This window comes from Podarcis filfolensis, assembly GCF_964270895.1.
Source record: "Podarcis filfolensis genome assembly, chromosome: 6".
NCBI lineage: Eukaryota > Metazoa > Chordata > Lepidosauria > Squamata > Lacertidae > Podarcis > Podarcis filfolensis.
In genome coordinates, this window is record NC_139609.1 from 56,850,218 (window position 1) to 56,869,335 (window position 19,118).

Sequence of the window (19,118 nt, forward strand, 5' to 3'; positions counted from 1 at the left end):
CCACTTCTTTCTTTTGCTACGACAAACTGACACAGGGCTGCCCGTTAATTTGATAATTCAGTGAGTTTGTCTTCTCGGTTTCCGGAGTCCGGCGCTTCTCTCGGCAGTTCGGTTGCAACTGAGCCGCTTTCCCAAAGCTGTTCCTCTCGAGACGTTTCCGGACTACAACTCCCATCATTCTTGGCTATGACGTCCCGCCTAGCCGGGGCTTAAAGGAGACGCAGTCCTATCACGGCTCTATGGTCAGAGTCGCAAGCGGTCGCGCAGGAAGTGATGCATTACGTCAGCTCCAGCCGAGGTTGGATGTTCCTGGGCTGGAGAAGAGCCCTCGTGCGTCGCTGAGGAGGTTCCGAAGCAGCGACGATGGCGCCGGGTGGGCAAGCAGCGGGCGGCGGAAGCAGTTCCAGCGCGGTGACGCCCGAGGGGCTGCGGGGCTGGATCCGGGGCGCCTACCGCTTCGCCACAGACCGCAGTGACTTTCGCAGGTGGGAGGAGTATTGATACGAAGGAGCTTTAGTCTCCTTCCAGGGCGGTGGGTCGAGGAGGGAGAGCCGCCCCGGGCTGTGCGGTGTCTGGCTTGGCCTGCCGTGAAGCACGGGGGGCCTCGCGTACTGTACGGATGTACAGGTCACTCCAAAGTTAATGCGCGGCTTGACGTTCACGGTTTTAAAAGGGCCTCGTGAGGGGTCCTGTAGCTGGCCAAGTAAAAAACAGATTAGGTGTGTCTGAAGGGTTCCGACTCGCCTCAACACATTTCGTTTTCTGTTTCACAGCTTCGTCTCTTCAGGGTTTTTAATTTTTTTAAAACAACATTTTTTTTGTTTTTTTCAAAATAAAGTGGAATACACCCCCCCATCTAACATCACCCCCTTCGCACCCTCAAAAAACACAGCATTTTCAGTGTTGAAAAGGCTTCCCCCAATAAACAGGAACTAAGGAACAAACGAGCATTAAACAAAAAGCCAAAACCTCTCTTTAGGTTCTCTGCCCATACTAAATCTACTCCCAGGATCCCTTGCCCTTCTGCTTATCCTCATTTTTCCAGAAATTGCATTTGCAATTTTTCTCAGACAGCACTTTTTATGTCCTCTGGCTCTGCGAGTTTTGAATCCATTCTGAGCATAATTGAAGCAATTTATAGGAAAACTCAACCCTGAGTTCTGGATTACACTAGCTAAATGCATCCTCACCTCCAGAGAAACTTGTGTAGTGAGGAAGCACTTCTACTGCACTTTGGTTAAGGCAGGCAGTTTTGAATAGAACGTTCTGTTAGTAACATGGCTGGCCCTTCATGCTGCTATATAAAGTGCAGTTCTGTTGATGTTTTGTCAGATGTCAGTCCCACCGAGTTCAGTGAAATGATTGCAGTAAGAATGTCATATATATTCATATCTGGTATTAGCGTCTCTAGGCCAGAAATCCAGCAGAATTGTGCATAAATTTTGATATTAGCTACCAGTTTTCACACTCTTAACCCTACTCTGTATTTGTTTCAGGAACCTCATAGTTAACCTGGGTCTCTTTGCAGTGGGAGTTTGGGTAGCTAGAAACTTAACAGACATCGATTTGATGGCACCACAGCCTCCTGCATAGCAGAAACGGTGAGTAGCCAGGATTGTGGAAATAGTGCGGATTGTATATATCCTCTTAATTTGTCTCATCACAATCAGATCAATAGTTAAGTGAAGGGTTGAATAAATAGGACCCTGCTTTTCTGTGCAAACTCAGGCCTCATGAGGGTCACCCTTTCATTCTGGATGAAAGAAAAATATTTTCCTAATCCAGGCATAGGCAAACTCGACCCTCCAGATGTTTTGGGAGTACAATTCCCATCATCCCTGACCACTGGTCCTGCTAGCTAGGGATCATGGGAGTTGTAGTCCCAAAACATCTGGAGGGCCGAGTTTGCCTATGCCTGTCCTAATCTAAAATTGGAGTGAGAACTTGCTACTGAAAGTTGAAAAACATCAGAAATGGAAGAGCTACAGGAAACTGTCATGAAAAGCTTCTTTATCCAAAAATCACATTCCTGTTCTAGAACAGGGTTGAGGAGCCTTTTTGGCTCCACCCTATGGACCAGCTTTGACAGGTGGACAGGCAAGCCATGCCACATGATTGTCAGGTTGGTTGCCCCTCCCACATCAAAATCACTTGCACTCCCTGTGATCCCATCTGAGCATGATTGGGGGTGGGGGTGGCTGAGCGCTCTTTACAGGGATTTTCTCCTCTTTTAAGTCAGTCCCTACTCTCCTGTACTCGGATGGGATTGTGGAGACTGAGTGCGAGAGCAAGAGCTGAGCACACTTGCAGCACCCTGGGGTGATATTTAAAAAGGTGGCAGAAACTGCTGCAGAGTGCCTGATTGCTCCCTTAGGCTCAGTGATCAGCAGAATCAGCTCCTCTCCTGATGGGGGAGGGAGTGATCTTGCTTCCTGTTGAGGTTGGGCATACCCAAGAGCTTCCCGTAAGGAGTTGTCTGACAGGCCCATACTCAGCAGGATTGCTCTCCCTTTGCATTGGCTGATGTGTAGGGAGAGCTCTCCTTCTTCATATTGGGTCCCCACTTTGTGCATTGCTTCAAAGGCTCTGGACAACCAGCAGTTTGTCAAGCCCTTTGGGAGCTTCACAAAGTGGCTTTGGGAAAGCCACCCTTACCCAGTTGTCATCAAGGGTAGGGCATGTGGGTGGGGCATGCACGAAATGTACTGGTGGGCCAAGCCCAACACACAGGGTGGAGGTCCCCCACTCTAGAATGTAATATTACCCCCAGAAAAGATCTAGAACAGGCATAGGCAAACTCTGGCCCTCCAGATGTTTGGGGCTACAATTCCCATCATCCCTAGCTAACAGGACCAGTGGTCGGGGATGATGGGAATTGTAGTCCCAAACATCTGAACGGCTGGAGTTTGCCTATGCCTGATCTAGAACTTTCATAGTCTTGAAACTTGTGATTGCTATTATTTTAAGCATTCCGAACTTCATGGACATTTCCACAAATGTTTGTATTTCGATAGAGTTAATATGACATAGGGTTCCCTGTGTAATTTGCTTTAAACAATTCAAAGCCTGATATTTTTAGTTACCTTTATAGTCAGTCATTTTCAAGCAAGGAGAATAAATTGAAAGAAATTTCTATCAGATAATTTTGTAGCCAAGAGCTGGATGGCTGAAACTGTTGAGTATGTTTAGATTTCTGTTACATAAATTAGACTGACAGTTCCCAAACTATTCTGAAAACTTGTTGCACCTTAGGTTGAGCTATGAAAACACGGTTTATATTTCTCTAGTTACAGATAGGTAGCCGTGTTGGTCTGCCATAGTCAAAACAAATTTTTTTTTTCCTTCCAGTAGCACCTTAAAGACCAACTAAGTTAGTTCTTGGTATGAGCTTTCGTGTGCATGCACACTTCTTCAGATACACAGTGTCTGAAGAAGTGTGCATGCACACAAAAGCTCATACCAAGAACTAACTTAGTTGGTCTTTAAGGTGCTACTGGAAGGAAATTTTTTTTTTGTTTTTATATTTCTCTAAGCTTTGTTTTATTTTATGTTTCACCTGCCTGAGTTTGTCTGGGGGGGAATATATTAAATACTTCCTAAGATTTTGTGTTTGTAAATTATTGTTAGTATTTGGATAACTTCTGTATCAACTTTTTTATTACAATGTACATCAAACTATGTTGCATCTTTCCTTAAAATAAGTGGACGTGAGCTGTATCTGCCAAATTTCCTTGCAAGGTGTGATTTCTTGGAAGACCAAGTGCACAGAGTTTTCATTTTTTTACCCATACAGTTCCAGTTCAAACTTAGCACGTTGTGATTAGATATGGAATTGTTAAAGCAAATTTGGGTGTTTATGTTGCCTTTGGACACAGAGGATGATGATCACAGTGAGAATAGACCTACTGAAATAAATGAACTTAAGTCCCTTGATTTGATAGGCCTATTTTCAGTATGCTTTAGACTGGTATCACTCTTCAGATTTGTTTTATGTTCCTTCTGCCACATAGCTAGTTTGAAATGACAGCTGTGTTGCACAAGGTATTAATAGTTCATGGGGCCCTGTCCACTTACTGGAAAAGCTGTACGTTGTTCACTTGTGTAGTAGCCTATCATCTTAGACGGCCATATTTTCCTTACAGATGTGAATGAAGTAGATCTGCGTGAAGTCTGAGTTTCCCTCTTGCTTTGTGACCAAATGAATTGATTCATCACTGAGTTGATTAACATGGGATGTTATCTGCAATGCAGCTTCTATTGAAGCAATTGGAGGCATCAGCATCGTGAGTGAAGGACTAGAGAAAACACCGAGGCAACAATTTACCTGTACATTTCTTTTTATCATGTTCACTTCACTCGCTTGGGAGCACTATTGAGTCCAATTAATTTGCCAGAAAATATAAGTTCTTTTGCAGATGGAATCAACTTATGTACCAAGAGTTTAACAGATTCTGAAGTGTGAAATAAAGACATGCCAATGCATTGGACTTTTTCATTTTAATAGGAAAATTCAGCTTACAAAAACAAGGTAAAAAGAGTAAAGATTTACAAAAATCATAAAAACATGATTCATATTTCACACTTAAAGAAGTAACAAGCCCCAGTCCTGTGTTTTTAAGTAGGACATGTTAACTATTCAAAGGGAAAATACATTTTTAAAAGGCCAAGGTGACCCTTTACTTATGAACAATTTTCAGCCAGCATAAAGAGTTGAGTGGTATTGTAATTATGATGGTCTATTGTATGTGGAAAAGGAACTGTTTGGTGTTGCATAGCATTTTGGTGTCTTGGACTGCTCTATAATGCCTCTGAGGTTACGGGAAACCACTTGTTAATATTTTTTTTAATCATATGGGCTGGAACGCTGTTGGTCTTGTAGAAGAACGTCATCATCATTACAATGTGTCTCTTTAAAGTTCCCTTTAACAATAGATTTGTGTTTGTTCATTAGAGCCACCCATTCCTCCTTCCCATATGGAGATAAAAGGTAGTTGAATCCTAAGGAGTTAATGAGACTTCAGTTGCCACCAAGGGGGAATGAAATCATTGGCCCTGTGGGGATGGCGTCTGCCCAAGTCCTATGACACATATTCTTGAGTAGAAAGAACATATTATTCAGTATATTTAGCAAAAAATCCAACTTACAGTTTTGTACCTGTTTATAACACACCTCTTGATCCTTTTTATTTATAAACTATTAAACCCAGTTCAATACAAAATGTAAAAGAAGAGTAGTTGTGTTTCAGTAACATTTATGCAGTGAGTGGGTAAAATCAGTTGCTCATATATCGATCTGTCCTCCATCACTACGTACCTCCAACCCCTTTGGAGCTGAGGCAGTCTTAACCATTAAGTGATCAACACCAAACAATCAGTAGCTACAAGTATAACTGCAGTCAGCATTGCCTTAAAGTTCCCCTGCAAATTACTAGTAGCCATAGATCTGCATTTAAGACAAAACTGTATACTTTTTTTGCTATACCTTAAATTACTGCTAAAATAATGTAATCAGAAGTGTATAGCTTTGGGGAGCTGTGGCAAATTTAAGTACCTATGTAAAGAACTTTTGTGAAGTAGAGATTATACTACTGTAAGGAGATCTGATTTTGTGCATGTTAAAATTCTGAAATCTAATCAAGAATTTTCAGAACACTTGTTTTAAAAACATTTTGTGGTGACCATTTTTAAAAGTAGTGGCAGAAATTTGTTCTCGTTTTCTGGCTAGACTTACACACTCATCTTCAGTGGAACTTGTTTCTGTGTACATGTGATTCGGTTTACATTTTGAGGTGCAACCAGTGCCCACTGTGCACTGCATTTGTTATAAGTGAACTTAAGCATAGCAGAGTTTCTTTTAATTCAAGATTTAGTTATAGTAATCTACTTTTGCCTTTGAAAGCTGGACCAAGCAAAAACGCCTAAAATTATGCAATTCGGTAACATAAAATTTATTTGCCAAATATGCTGTAGTCAACCATGAGGCCTATACATGCTTCTGGTCAAGACCATCTCTGCCACTGGTGGTTAAATAAGAGGCTGACAGTACTGACTGATGGGGAATGGGACCAGATGCCCTTACCAGTGGGTGGTGGAGGCTGCTAGCTCAGTGCTGTGTGCCTGCACAGTGCTGATCTCCAGCTCACATGCCCTCTGCTGCCAAGGTTGTCAAGTCCCTTCCCCCCAGTGGACATGATACACCATACATTACATCACACATCTATGATATCAGAAACTGTCAATGGGATCTAAAAGCCTTTTCATGTTAAGTTTTGCAAGTTTGATTACAAGATGGTGCTTTCCTTGAATATTGAACAGCTTGCAAGCTCTGTGTTTAGTTCTGAGCATTAATTTTTTCCTAAGTCTTGTTTCATTGACACTGTTTGGAGTATTAGTTATTTTGGATTGAATGAAGTCAAAAGAAAATAGAAGCTGAAAAACACACAAAGGTGCTTGGTTGCAACCCTAAAGATGAGAATTGTACATTGAAAGCTTAGGCTTTCACACCTGTTTTGTGCAGTAGCGAACAGGACACCTAACTATATAGGCAGTGGGAGGATGGATACAAGGAGTGTGTGTGTGTGTGTGTGTGTGTGTGTGTGTGTGTGAAATGGGAAGGTGAGGCTACTTCCACTCTATATCAGTGCACTTAAAACATGGCAATCCTAGCTTGATTTTAATTTCAGTTGATGCTACTTGTATACGGCCAATATTTTCTATGAAAAGAAACCATAATTTTTCTGCAATCCAATGTATAGTATCATCATTGCTATGTTTAGCATTTCTCTTTTTCTGACATCCACATGACCTGAACTGAATTTGGAGGCCACACTTATGCTTACACCTAAATAGTTCCAGTGCATTCTGCACTGTAAGTAGTCTGTCAGACTTAGGCTGATTGAAGATGTGCTTGACAATGCAGCAGTGACCATATGCCTTTATCTTACTTGAGGTGCTGTATTTAAGGATAACGGATATTGCTAGTTAAACTAGATGCTAGGCATGATATCATGAAACAATGTTCACTGGATTCTATTAAGCACTTTTACATATAGATGTTTAGCTTCAAGCACTCATACGTATCATATGCTATCTGTATAAAGATAGGACTGTTTGTCCTCCCAGGAACTGGAAATGGAAAGAAGCAGTACCGTGGTAGAAGAGAACGGATGTCTTTGCAAGGCACCAGTCAGCAATTTCATAGCCTTTTCCAAACTGCTTTGTCAACAGATTGCTCCAGGCATTCTTAACCTTTCACACCAAAATTATGACGTACTTGCTTCAAGAGGAATAATCCTAATTTGAAAAAACTTTTTACTGACAAAGATTTAACACAAAAACCAAAATTATGATCTACTTTTGAGCAAATCATTTGCATTATTAGAAATACAGTCTTTAGACACATACAGTAAAATACATCAAGTTGCTGGTAGGAACCATTTTTCCCATTCACATACAGATATGAAATGTAAAAAAGCCAATACTACTAAAGTATTGTAAAGACACAAATTTGGGAGGGGGAGAAAATTAAACTTGTGTCCCATGCAAAATGTAATTAGATACAAGGCACCAATTTTTTATCTTAAAAAAATTGTTCACAAAGCTTTATCGGTAGGCAAAACTAATCCCACAACTTTCACCCCATTCATACAAATTTTCAGTCAGCAATACTGTTTAAATGTGGCTGCAGTTTGTGTTGGGGATAATTTGCTGACATTCAAAACTCATTTTCTCCTATCACACATACCTGGCACACAAAGCATATTAGTAAAATGGATCTTTACAATCAGAAAGAGACAACATGTATGTTTTTAAAGTTCTCCTTTTGAGTCCATAGGACACATTTAACACCAATTTTTTTTGTAAGGTTTAACTGATAGGCGTGTTATAGTTTCCCTGAAGTGCACGCACACACCTAGGGCAATATCTAACGCTTGTCATACCTGGAGAAGACCCACTGCTCCAAGGATGACTTGCCACTGGATATCACCTCTATAGTTCAAAAGCAAAGAAAAATAAGCATCTGCACAGTTCAACTTTGCAGTATAACAGTGAGTCGTTTGTTAGGATACTCTTCAAATCAACTTGTTTGCTTTGTAAAGTTAGGACTATTTCCCCAGTGCCTGTAGGAAACTTCTGATATAAAAGGATTCCATTAATATTTCCCCCTTTCTGCACAAATTTAAAGAACAAGTTAGTTGGTTGAAATTTTATATTTAAAATATGAAGGAACAAGTGAATAAATTGGCCTCTGTCCTCCTCTGCCTTTATTTTGGGGTTGCAGAGATACAAGGGGGAACCCATTGTTATACTTAATATGGACCTGTCACTGAAAATAGCAATCCCTTGTGGAGTATTTTCCCATACCCCTCAGTAACATTTGGGCACACCCATCCTCATGACATCATTGTATGTCCCCGTCCCCCCATAGGTTGTGTGCCGAAATGTAGTGATAGGGGGAATATTTGGCCTGGGGACGCCATTTTTGTCAAGGGCAATGTCTAAATCTGCCTTCAGTGAGAGGAAGTGGGCAGTAATTCAAGTGGCCCAAATTTGATGAAGACCATTAGTTCCTATTTCAAAGCCTTTTAGTTCAGATCACTGCCTGCTTGCACTTCCACAGACTTCTAAGACCCAGAAATCTTACATCAAGCTAATAAAACCCTTAGCTAGCCTAATAAAGACTCATTTTCAAAACTTGATGTACTGAATTGCTCCATTATTCTTAATTTTTTTTTTGTAGCTAGTTTTAGCTATAGACACACAACTAGTTTTGCTCTGTTGATAACGGGAACACTTGTTATACCCAACTTATTCCTGTATGTATACTCTTATAGCCGGATCCTAAACATGTTTACTCAGAAATAAGTCTCACTGCTCACTGAGTTAAATGGGCTTGCTTCCTAACAGGCATGTTTAGGAGCATAAATGTTAAAGTAAATTGAATGATTTCCATGGGTTAGCAAATGTGGATGTGCTTTTGGTCATATCCTACAAGTACACGGTGGCTCTTGGGAGAAGCGAAGCACCTTTCAGTGCTAAACGTTTTTCAGGGTTTAACACATATGCAACAAAGGAGCTGAATGCTAGGAAAATTAACACGGGAAGGTTAACTGATTGGTTATTCTGTTAGGCTTCTTTGTAATGGTAAGATATGGAACTATCAAGAATGCCAATTGTTATCACATTTTCTGTCAACCAGGACACTTTAAAACAGTGTACAGCATAGCAAGAGCACTGCTAGCGGTGGACAGATATAAAAGAAACAGCATAAAAAATGCTATACGCTATCGCTTCCAAATAAAAGCTAATTATTACAGAAACCTCACAGTGTTGGAAACAGCAAGCACAATTCAAAAGCACAGTTCCTTCTTTCCCTATCCAGGTAATTTTCAATTGCACTCATTTCCACATCTCGTGCCACCCCATTAATCACATGAGAGGCAAGTACTGTCCAAATCTGCTTAGGAAACACAAAGCATTCATGGTACCCATACGACCCTCCCAACTACACTACGCATCTAATTTAGGCATCAGCTGCACCTACTCAAAAACTTAAAAGATGTTTGAAATACCCAGTCAAAAGATGAGTATTAACAGTAGGCTTGCCAGCTCTGCCATCAAACTCTAGCTATACCTTTAACAGCAGCTTGATGTGGAGGCAACAGTAGGTGATAGTGTTTATCTTCATGCTGTGAAAAGCTCCACATCTATTGTCTGCACATCAAGTTGCTACTAATGATCAGTTAGGCTGTGGTCAGTTGGCAGCCATACTACTGAGAAATCTGGTTTCAGAGCTGCATTCAGTAGTGGGTGTTGCAGGTGGGGTTGCATTGCTTTCCTGGCTCCCAAATACAGCAGTGCTGCCACGTACTGGGAGAGGGTGGCAAGGCAGTGGGGAGCTCAGCACTGTGCACAGGAGCCCTGTTGCCATGCCCTGTTGTTTTGCTGCCTCCCCGTGGTAAATGGCAGCAATGCAGTCTTTGGAAGCCAGAATAGCAATGCAGCCCCATCTGCTACTGCAGTGCTGCATCATGATTTGTAGGGATTCAGCTTTCTATATTTAAAAACACTGTTGTGTCTGCTCTCAAGACAACGAGTACAAGCTGAGCTTCATTAACTGAATTTCTTACTAAGGATGCTTGCCGGTAGAACTTTCTGGAGTATCAATCATGCTGATCCAGTACACCTGAACTTTTTACTACCAGTCCAAACAGCAGACCAGTGTCTACTGGAATCAGTGTGTGCTGCAAAGTCCCAAATCATGGCTGTGTGTAACAAACCCCTGCTACTTTCTCCCTACTTCCAATGCAAGAAGGGGTAAACGCTTGGATTTTTGTCATTTTAGTAAACTTGCCATTTACTAATATCAGGAGGCTATCAATGGACTTTGAAAGATGGATTCACAGTAGTTACAGAAAGCAAGAAAGCACTTGAGAAAAACTTGTGCACACCAGACACCTGTCCATCTTTTTGAGATCCTTTTCCCCCAGAAATTTCTAAATTACATTGAAAGCTAAATCCTACACTGAGCAGAAGCTCCTGTGGCAAGACTATCTTCAGGAATTTTGAGAAGACCTGTGCTCTTCTCCAGAATTGTTTACTGAAATGCATGTGTTCTGCTCTAACAGAGGAACCCTGCAGCAGATAAACACTGATATTTGATCATTACAATTGCAGGATTAGATTTCTCAAATTTTGTGAAGCTCACCATCCATTTCAGAGTCAAACTTCACCTGATTTACAATGAGGCTGCACTGATTTCTGTCACAATTTAACTGGCCTATTTCTAATGAGCATTTGGGGGTATGATTTCTTGATACAACTGATGGCAAAAAAGAGCCCCGAAAGCCTAGTTACAAACCCAAGAAAAGTTATCTATATCTTTGTTAATACACAATTGTGGGGTTTTTATGATATTGTATCAATATTTCCAAGTTCCAAAGCAACAAGTTGTTTGTTTAGCCACCCAGAGTCCTGTGCTTTCCAAGTATGTCCTTTCTACAGAGATGAAACAGTAGCAAGAGCTCTTAATGGTAACTCAACATAGGATAGCACACTAATGAATTGTTATATCTTGTTGGTCATGTGCATGTGACTAAGCATACTGTGACGACAAACACTCACAGTTTGGAGCTAGTTTTCTGGGGGTTAGAGAAGAGAATGAGGATGGATACCCTTCCTATTGCCCCAAAAAACACTACGAAAGGGAGGAAGTTGACAAAATTCAGGACACTATTAGGGCCTCTTCTTGCTTTATCTGTGTGATGGCTGCTACTTCCCTGTCCGTTCTTCTTTGCATCTGAAAAGTTGCTATGCACTTAGGGCAAGAGTTGATATGTTCCAATAGCAGCAGAAGAAAAAGAAAACGAGTAATTAGTACAGGAAATCTAATCCTCAACTGTGAAACTGGGTGGAGTCGTGTGACCAATTCATATGGTGATCATCATGTTATAGCCAATACATAAGGAAAGCCCCAAAAGCCAAGGCCAACCCAGAACAACTGCAATCATTACAGAGGAAAATGTAGACTGTAAATTCACTCTAAGTTTTTGTCTTATTAGAAGATGCGGAAAATAGAGGGGAAGAAAAATAGTTTCTCTAATTTTTAGTACATACTCAAAATATGTGACATATTCAGCGTTCTGTATAATTTCAGCTTTTGTTCATTCCAAGAAACTGGAATTACTTCAGGGGACAAAAGATGAAATGCCCATTACAAAAATAATAAACAAGGGTTGATGAACACATTTTCCTAGTGTAAAAGATCTTAGCATGTGTTTTAGTACAGTACAACACCATCTACCCAAATTACGCTGGGTTAGAAAGATGGATGGTGACTATATTATACACTGTATAATAATAACTGGCTACGTTATTTACACCAAGAGGTGCAACAACAGCAGTTCACCACATCAAGAGATCAAGGATTAAGTCAGCTGTGTTGATTCATTCTTTTTCTGGAGGAATTGTTATATTTATGGTCAGTTTGATGGCTTTATATCCTGGTTGTACACAGAAATTTGAATGCACCTACTTTTCCATGCCATAATGATTTCTCTTTGAAAGAAGATAAATAGTCCTAGACATTGGAGGCTGTTACTCTTTGTTTTGTTTAGAGGACGAAGGGTTTTACAAATACATCTGTCCTTAAAAAAAATAGATGTTCTGCTACAATCTCATAGAACAGTTGCACATAGTAGGAGGCCCACTTTTCCAGACTGTGGATCCAAATAATTCCTGCAGCAGTATTTGTTCCCGCCAAGATGAGTGAACTCCAAAAGGCTTTTAAAAAAATAAAATAAAAATAAGCCAGTTGATGTTTCCTTTCAGGGGAGTGTTAGTCTTCTATCTTTATCATTGTGTTTGGACGGCACCTGAGCTTGAAGTTGTGTTTCTGAGATACTTGCTTTGCCCTGCACGGTTCTTTGAGTATAAAAAAGAATGTAGGCCTGGGTTTTGCATACCTCCTCCACACTACATACATTCAGTTTGGAGTCATTGCAGTGGACCCAAAACCCTAAAAAGGAGAGGAAACACAATTTATTAATGGCAGGGATTTATCCTGACAAATAATTTTTTTTTTTGAACTGGTTCATAGACAGATGACCCCTTGAGCTTCTGTAGCACTTCTACAGAAGCTACAGAGAGAACCACAATATAATGTGCCCAAAGGGACATGTGTATTGAACAGCAGCCCCATGTGCTCAAAAGCAAGCCATTTTTGAAACTCAAGGGGACTTTCCAAAGCAGTTTTTGACATACTATGGTTCTGCTGCTGTTCAAGGAATACAAGTCAACAATTCCAATAAGCAATCCCAAACATATGGCTGCTCCTAAAAGGGGCTTTCTGGGTCTCAGCCAAATATACTGCTATGTTATCTAAGCTTCCCCATTTTATAGTGTTATCCTGGATAAAATTCAAGAAAAGATAATTGTAATTCTGCTTTTCTCCAGATGGCTGGGGAAATACGCTGTATTAACATTTTGAAGGGAGATGCAAGACAATAAGGAAGTGTGGATGTTCTCCATTCAGTGTGAATTTATCATCTGAACAAGTCTGCTTATAGTTTGGAGCAAGAGAAATAGCAATTCACTGAGCAAGCAAAATAGTTTAATTCAATGTGGATATTAAGTAAAAGAAAAACAGAATATGACTTTTCTTTTTTAGAGCAAGAGCAAGCAATATAATCTATTCTGAATGACTACAAGCAAGAAGAAAAGCAGTTTAATTCCTAGTGTTACCAGCAGATATACTACTAGCTGTATACTGTGGAAACAGCTATAATATTGCAGGAAAAAAATACATTTTTAAGAAGTGGTAATTCTACAAAATGCAATCAGTTAAAAAATTTCTCCCTATAACAAGGCACACGCACCTCCCTCTGTGTTGTAGCAATATGCCGTGTAATGTCCTGAGCCAAACCCTTTCCCGTGATGCATCACCACAGCCGAGAGGTCATAGACAAAGGTCTCTTTGTCAAGAGAAGAGAGAGTGTCCCTGCAGCAGTAAGGTTCCATGTTTAATACCTGGTCAAAGAGGACATGGACCCCAATCTTCTCACGGTGATTACGCCCAGACCACCTGCAATACAAAGGCATGCAATCAAAAGGGCTTTAAAAAAATGGCAGGGGCGCTGACAGCTGTAGCAAAGCTATAACAAGATTTCAAAGAATTATGATATTCTGGATAGTGTACTTGATGAAAAATTTCAGCTGAATGGTCCTAATTTACTGCACTTAATATAGTCTGTTTAACAATATGAAATAAGGCCTTTCTACATCCTTCTGTAAAACATATTTCTTCAACAATATTATTCCATGCAATACATTTTGAAAACTGTTCTGCTTTTATTTTCAAACTACTTTTATTATTTTCTGAAACTGATGATCAATAAACCATTATTTAGTAAAGGACTATCATCAGGCTTAGTAGTGATTAAAAGTAGCTTCCTAGGTCATTAGCAATTACATTTTAGTAAACTTAAAAATAATTACATTACCAATTAGAAATAAAAATACATCTCCAAGTTGGGAAGAATATTTTCTGCCTTCTTGCTTTCTTAGAAATGTAAGATGGGTAAGTCAATACTATTTAGTGGATGTAAGTTGGCCCAATAAAAGAACTCCCATTCTTAGGCATAAATATTACAAAAGGGGTTTTCCTGCTAAAAGACAGGCATGTTATACTGCTCAGTCTAATTAAAGAATGTTGTTCTGAGGTTTTAAATATCTGCAAAAAATGGATACAACGAACAAAACACACTTTGTGAAAAATCTCAACTCTGGAGGTGGCCAAAATAGAGATCCTCTTTAACATAAATTTCAGCAGAATTGTACAATTATTTACAATCACAACCTGCTATGGGATACCCAATAACAGTAAATAGTGATGACATTTAAAACAAGCTAATATTGGATTCAGAATTCTCATTTTTAGGTGGAAAGGATAAGCTTACTCATTTGGTTACAATTTCACCTGTTTAACAGATGTCAGCATCGGATATGTTAGAGGAAGTTCTACAGTTACAACACACAAGCCTCTTTGATTATGCTTTCATTATAACATATTGCGGCTGCAAACCCACGAACTGCAGCAGTTGTGTTGTCACTTCTTTCCACAGATCTGTCTATTCAAACTTACTCCACTGGTGCTCCTATGGTAGTCAAAAGGCTGAGTCAATTCCTCCCACATCTACCCTTCCGGGAGGACATCAGCAGCCTTTAATGCCACTTTGAAAGACAAATCTCTTCACTGCCCTGCAGATTCATGACTACAGTACTTGGAAGAATTCCAACTTGCAATAACTTGAATCCATTTACAATATCGGAAGAACAATCAACAGGAGTTCAAGCATAGCGCTTGGAAAGAAGCAGGGAAGTGAATTCAGAGGCACAAATGCACATTGCAATACAGTGGATAATATTGTGCTAGAACGGTTCTAAAACAAACAAGGAGCCTCTTACTGTGTGCATCGGATCTTTTTTACAAATGGGTGCTTCATCTGTGCTCTGTTCTGACAGAGAATCAAAAAGGGACATGAAACATTCTTGCATTTCTCTTCAAAAGTAAAAGGTATGTAAGGGTTCCATTTAATAAAACATCCAGTAATAATATAAAAATTATATCCACACCATTGCTTCAGATACAAAGGCGATCCTTTATTCCCCCGCCCACCTCCAATTCACCTGAATCGTTTAAGGTGCAGCCGGAGGACCTGAGGTAGTCTGTAGATCATTAACTGCTTTTTAGCTTCACTTAGAATAAGAGGTTTGGGAGAAGATTTCCGCCGTTTGCCTACGTAACAATTAAGAAAGGACAAAAGAGGGCAAGTTACAGCTTCCTGACTTTGAAAGAAAAAAATTACCAACAGCAAGTCTTCTACCTTTCCACTTTCAGCAGCCGGAAACTAACAATAAAGCTGCAAAGTGTGAATGCTATGGGAACTTCTCAGGTCTCTCTCAGCAACTCTATCAGTATGTGAAGTTTGAACCACATGAATTTGCTGGAAATTTGAAACATGCTTTATTTCCTCTTGCAAGTCATTTTTCAATCATCTGCTTATGGTTTCATGCTGCTTATATGAAAATTATTTTCAGCACAATGGTAAGCACTTTTACTTAGATCCAAGTCCCATGAAGTTCTATAGGATAAATTCCCTTGCTTAATGACAACGTCTGCAGAGGAGAGAGACTGATGGAGCCACCAGGTTAGGAATGATGAAGACATTTTCTCAAACTAGTTTTTTAAAGTAAACTCTACTAAAACATACACACACATCACATAGCACCAGAACAATTTCTGAGAAGATTAGTAGGTTAACGGTTAGTAATTTCTACGCTTTAACATTTCAGAGTAATTCAAAGCTTCTAAAAACACAACTATGTAAATACACTTTGCACATTGTCGTTTCAGATGCAAACAGCAAACCATGGTTTGATTAAAGCAGGAAATTACTCATTCAGATGAGTGTGTAAGAGGAGGAGTGTGTGCAAACGCATGACTAATCATAGAAACAATGGTTTGGAGGACTGGAAGTATTACTTCTAAACCTACACTTAAGTCTTTTAAGATGCCAGAAGACTCTTTGTTTATATCTCAAGAATAAACATATGTCACCAAAGTCTTTTCCACAGCTGCCCACTCTACTGTAATACCAATCCCTAGAAAACCTATTTAAAAATAAATGACAAATACTCACCTGAACCTATTTTGATATAGGAAGTCTGAATAAAAACAAATTTCCAGCCATACATTATGGCTGACATCTATAGTTTCTCCTTGATTATTTATGATTTATATCCTATTCTAAAAGTCATAGTTCCCTTATTAATTATCTCAAATAGTATCCCAAGGTTTTATCTCTGCAACCTCAATGCACACTATTTTTGAGACGTCATGGCAACTTTGAATAATTATCAAAAAGGAAACAAAGGAGGAATGATAACATATCTTGAATTTGGTGTGCTTGGCAAAAAATTATAGTTATGTACCCCAATCCTAGGACAGCAATCCACAAATAAAATTGAAGATAATATGCAAGCATGGGTGTATTAATGTGTTTCCAAGGTACTATTGTACTGACAAATTCAAAGCAAAGCTTCAAATGCAAGAAATCCTCCGTGTCAATGTTAAAAACAGGCCAGTCTTTGTCTTCACGAATACACAAAAAAGAACACATGAAAATGTGTGTAGATAAATGCTTGAGGAAGGCTACAACAGTGAAGTATGGCGTTTCCTGTAGTGAAGAACTCTTTACCTAAGTCTGTCAAATTCTATTCCCGTTTTTAACAGCATCCTGAAACAAAACAAAAAACCAACCCAATTTCTGCCAAAACCAATCCAAGCAACTTTTAATCTGAAATTGATACTTCCTTAAACCAGACAGAAGCCTGTCACCTGTGCCAGAAGCTGTCACCAAGAAGGGTGGGAGGGAACAGTTCTCTCCAATACAGAAAGAATGGAATGGCTCTGTAAGTTCATCAGATCAATTGGGTATGCAAACTTACCTAATTTCTATAATTAATTTCAATTGTTGAACCCTGCTTTATTGTTATCAGTTTCTTTTAAAAAGCAAACAACACAGTTCCAGCCTGCCTGCATTTTCACCATAAACATGCATAACATTAGCACTGGATAATGGAATCACTGTAGTTGTTATTCTTCTGGACACATTACTGCTTTTCCTCAATGAGCTTTCCTTTCTGTTTTTCAGAACATAAAAGACCCTAAAAAGAACAGGTTCTTCCTATTCCCGTGTCTCTATCCTATTCGGTTAGGAGAACTTTTTTGTTTTAGCAATCTGGCAAATAATAATAATAATAATATAGGACTTCTTCCCATTACTTTCAGTAACATTTCAGTATAGTTCTAAGTGCAGTTAAGCCCTTTTACATTCTGTGATGTTCAACATCAATATTGCTGATGGCACTATAAAGCATTATTTATTATTAACAACTTTTTACAGTATTCGGAACTGTTGAATGGAAGGTCAAGAATTGTGAGGGGGCCACTAGGTGGCGCATCGGAAGATGGCTGACAATAACATCTCTCCGACCCACACGAGATAATTTGGAGGCTATGATGGGGGTAATTAGCCTCCTTAACCCCCCCAGGATTGTGGGGGGGACGGCCCTTGCCTGCTGTGCCCTATACCACCCCCGAATTTGTGGGGGTGGGGGCACTAGGCACAAAGCCCTCCTGTGGGATTCCGGCACTCCTGGACGCCGTCCCTGATTCGCGCCGCTAGTTGCAAGCATCTTCAAAAGAAACAATTTGGACGAGATAAATTGCACATGCTTCAAGGAAAAAGGGGAGTAAAGACTGCTGACAGAAGAGATCTCTGATAACAAGACAAGAATAAAATATGAGAAGATACGTCAAGATACGGTATGACTGAGGGGGGAGGGGGGGAAAACCTGCCTTCCTTTTTCTTATGTGATTTAACAAGAATCCCCTCCCCTAATGAATCAGAAACTAAGGACTTAAGCTGTGGATTTAAGGCTGTGTTGAGATAAACTTTCGAACCAAAGCAATGTTTCAAGATGAAGCTGGAAAGCTAAGAGTTTTGGAATGACGCAGTTAAAAATGCCGTCGCCATTTTGGGAGGCATTGTTGGAGCTCTTGGGTCTGGGAGGAGAAAGAGAGAAATAAAGTTGTTTACATATCGTGGATCAACTTCTCGGTGGGACTTAAGAGCGACAAATGCCAAATTTATGATGGAAAGAGCGATGTTATCTACGAAGGAGATATATGGAAACCATCTGGACTTAGTGGAGGAACGGGAAATCCACACAGGATTATTATTTTGCTTATCGGCTTAAGGAGACTAACAGAAGAGATCGTAAAGGAAAAATAGAAATTATATGAACAAGATATGATGTGGAAACACCAAGATAAGACTGGATAGAATTATGAATTTTGTTTGGACTGATTTGGACATTAACGCAGTAATAAGAAGATGATCTGAATCCCCCTTTGGATCTTGAAGTATGGGTTCCCCCAACAAAATTTAAAAATTTGGCTTTGTAATTTGGAATTTATGTGATGTGATTTAATTTGATGTGATTGGCCAGTTAATAAAAATTATTAAAAAAAAAAAAGAATTGTGGAAGCACCTGTTATAGTGTCACCAGGCACAATGGAAAATTAAATCTGTAAGTAACACAACCGTCTTTCACTTACTGTTGCACTGGTCACATGCATAAATCCTTCCTTCCAAAGCTTCTGTTTCTGTGAATTTGGCCAACATTTCAGTCAGCATGCACTCCGTCTGATTAACAGGCACAATCCCTTTGTTGATGGAGTGATACCGTTCAGGAAATTCCAGGGAAAGATCCCAGAAAGGTTCCACAGTATTAGATTTATAGTTACATGTTATACAGGTGACCTAGCAAGAAAAGGTTTATTTATTAAGACATACATTTATACAGATACCGTCTCATAAGACACTGTGAGGCCAGTGAGTGAGGCTTAGCAGCCAAGAAAATATGGCTTATTCTGTGCTCTAAGTAAGTCTGTAACAATCTGTAAGAGAGGGGTTGTCCTTGGAAATTCCCAGATACGGACAGAGAGGCATCTTCAGAATAATTTCTATTGTTTGATCATACTGCCTTTGTAC

At 39.7% G+C, this 19,118-nt stretch overlaps 2 protein-coding genes across 9 annotated transcripts in view; one reads left to right on the plus strand and one right to left on the minus strand.

The window, feature by feature from the left end:
* Nucleotides 1–264: 264 nt before the first annotated feature.
* TOMM6 (translocase of outer mitochondrial membrane 6) lies at nucleotides 265–6,743 on the plus strand. The gene is made up of 3 exons (XM_083618102.1): nucleotides 265–485; nucleotides 1,497–1,601; nucleotides 4,143–6,743. Exons 1-2 carry the CDS (start codon nucleotides 364–366, stop codon nucleotides 1,591–1,593), a joined length of 219 nt encoding a protein of 72 aa, XP_083474228.1. The 5' UTR covers nucleotides 265–363; the 3' UTR covers nucleotides 1,594–1,601; nucleotides 4,143–6,743.
* USP49 (ubiquitin specific peptidase 49) overlaps nucleotides 4,479–19,118 on the minus strand; it is a 56,165-nt gene continuing 41,525 nt past the window's right edge. For 4 of the 8 annotated variants that reach the window (XM_083618003.1, XM_083618002.1, XM_083618005.1 and 1 more), the window contains 4 exons: nucleotides 18,683–18,887; nucleotides 15,187–15,295; nucleotides 13,377–13,582; nucleotides 4,479–12,517 (listed from right to left, as the gene is read on the minus strand). In XM_083618003.1, the coding sequence (XP_083474129.1) occupies nucleotides 12,327–12,517; nucleotides 13,377–13,582; nucleotides 15,187–15,295; nucleotides 18,683–18,887 (711 nt within the window). In that variant the 3' untranslated portion in view covers nucleotides 4,479–12,326. The remainder of the gene's footprint in view (nucleotides 12,518–13,376; nucleotides 13,583–15,186; nucleotides 15,296–18,682; nucleotides 18,888–19,118) is intronic. The other 4 variants (XM_083618009.1, XM_083618006.1, XM_083618007.1 and 1 more) reach the window with 1 other exon arrangement.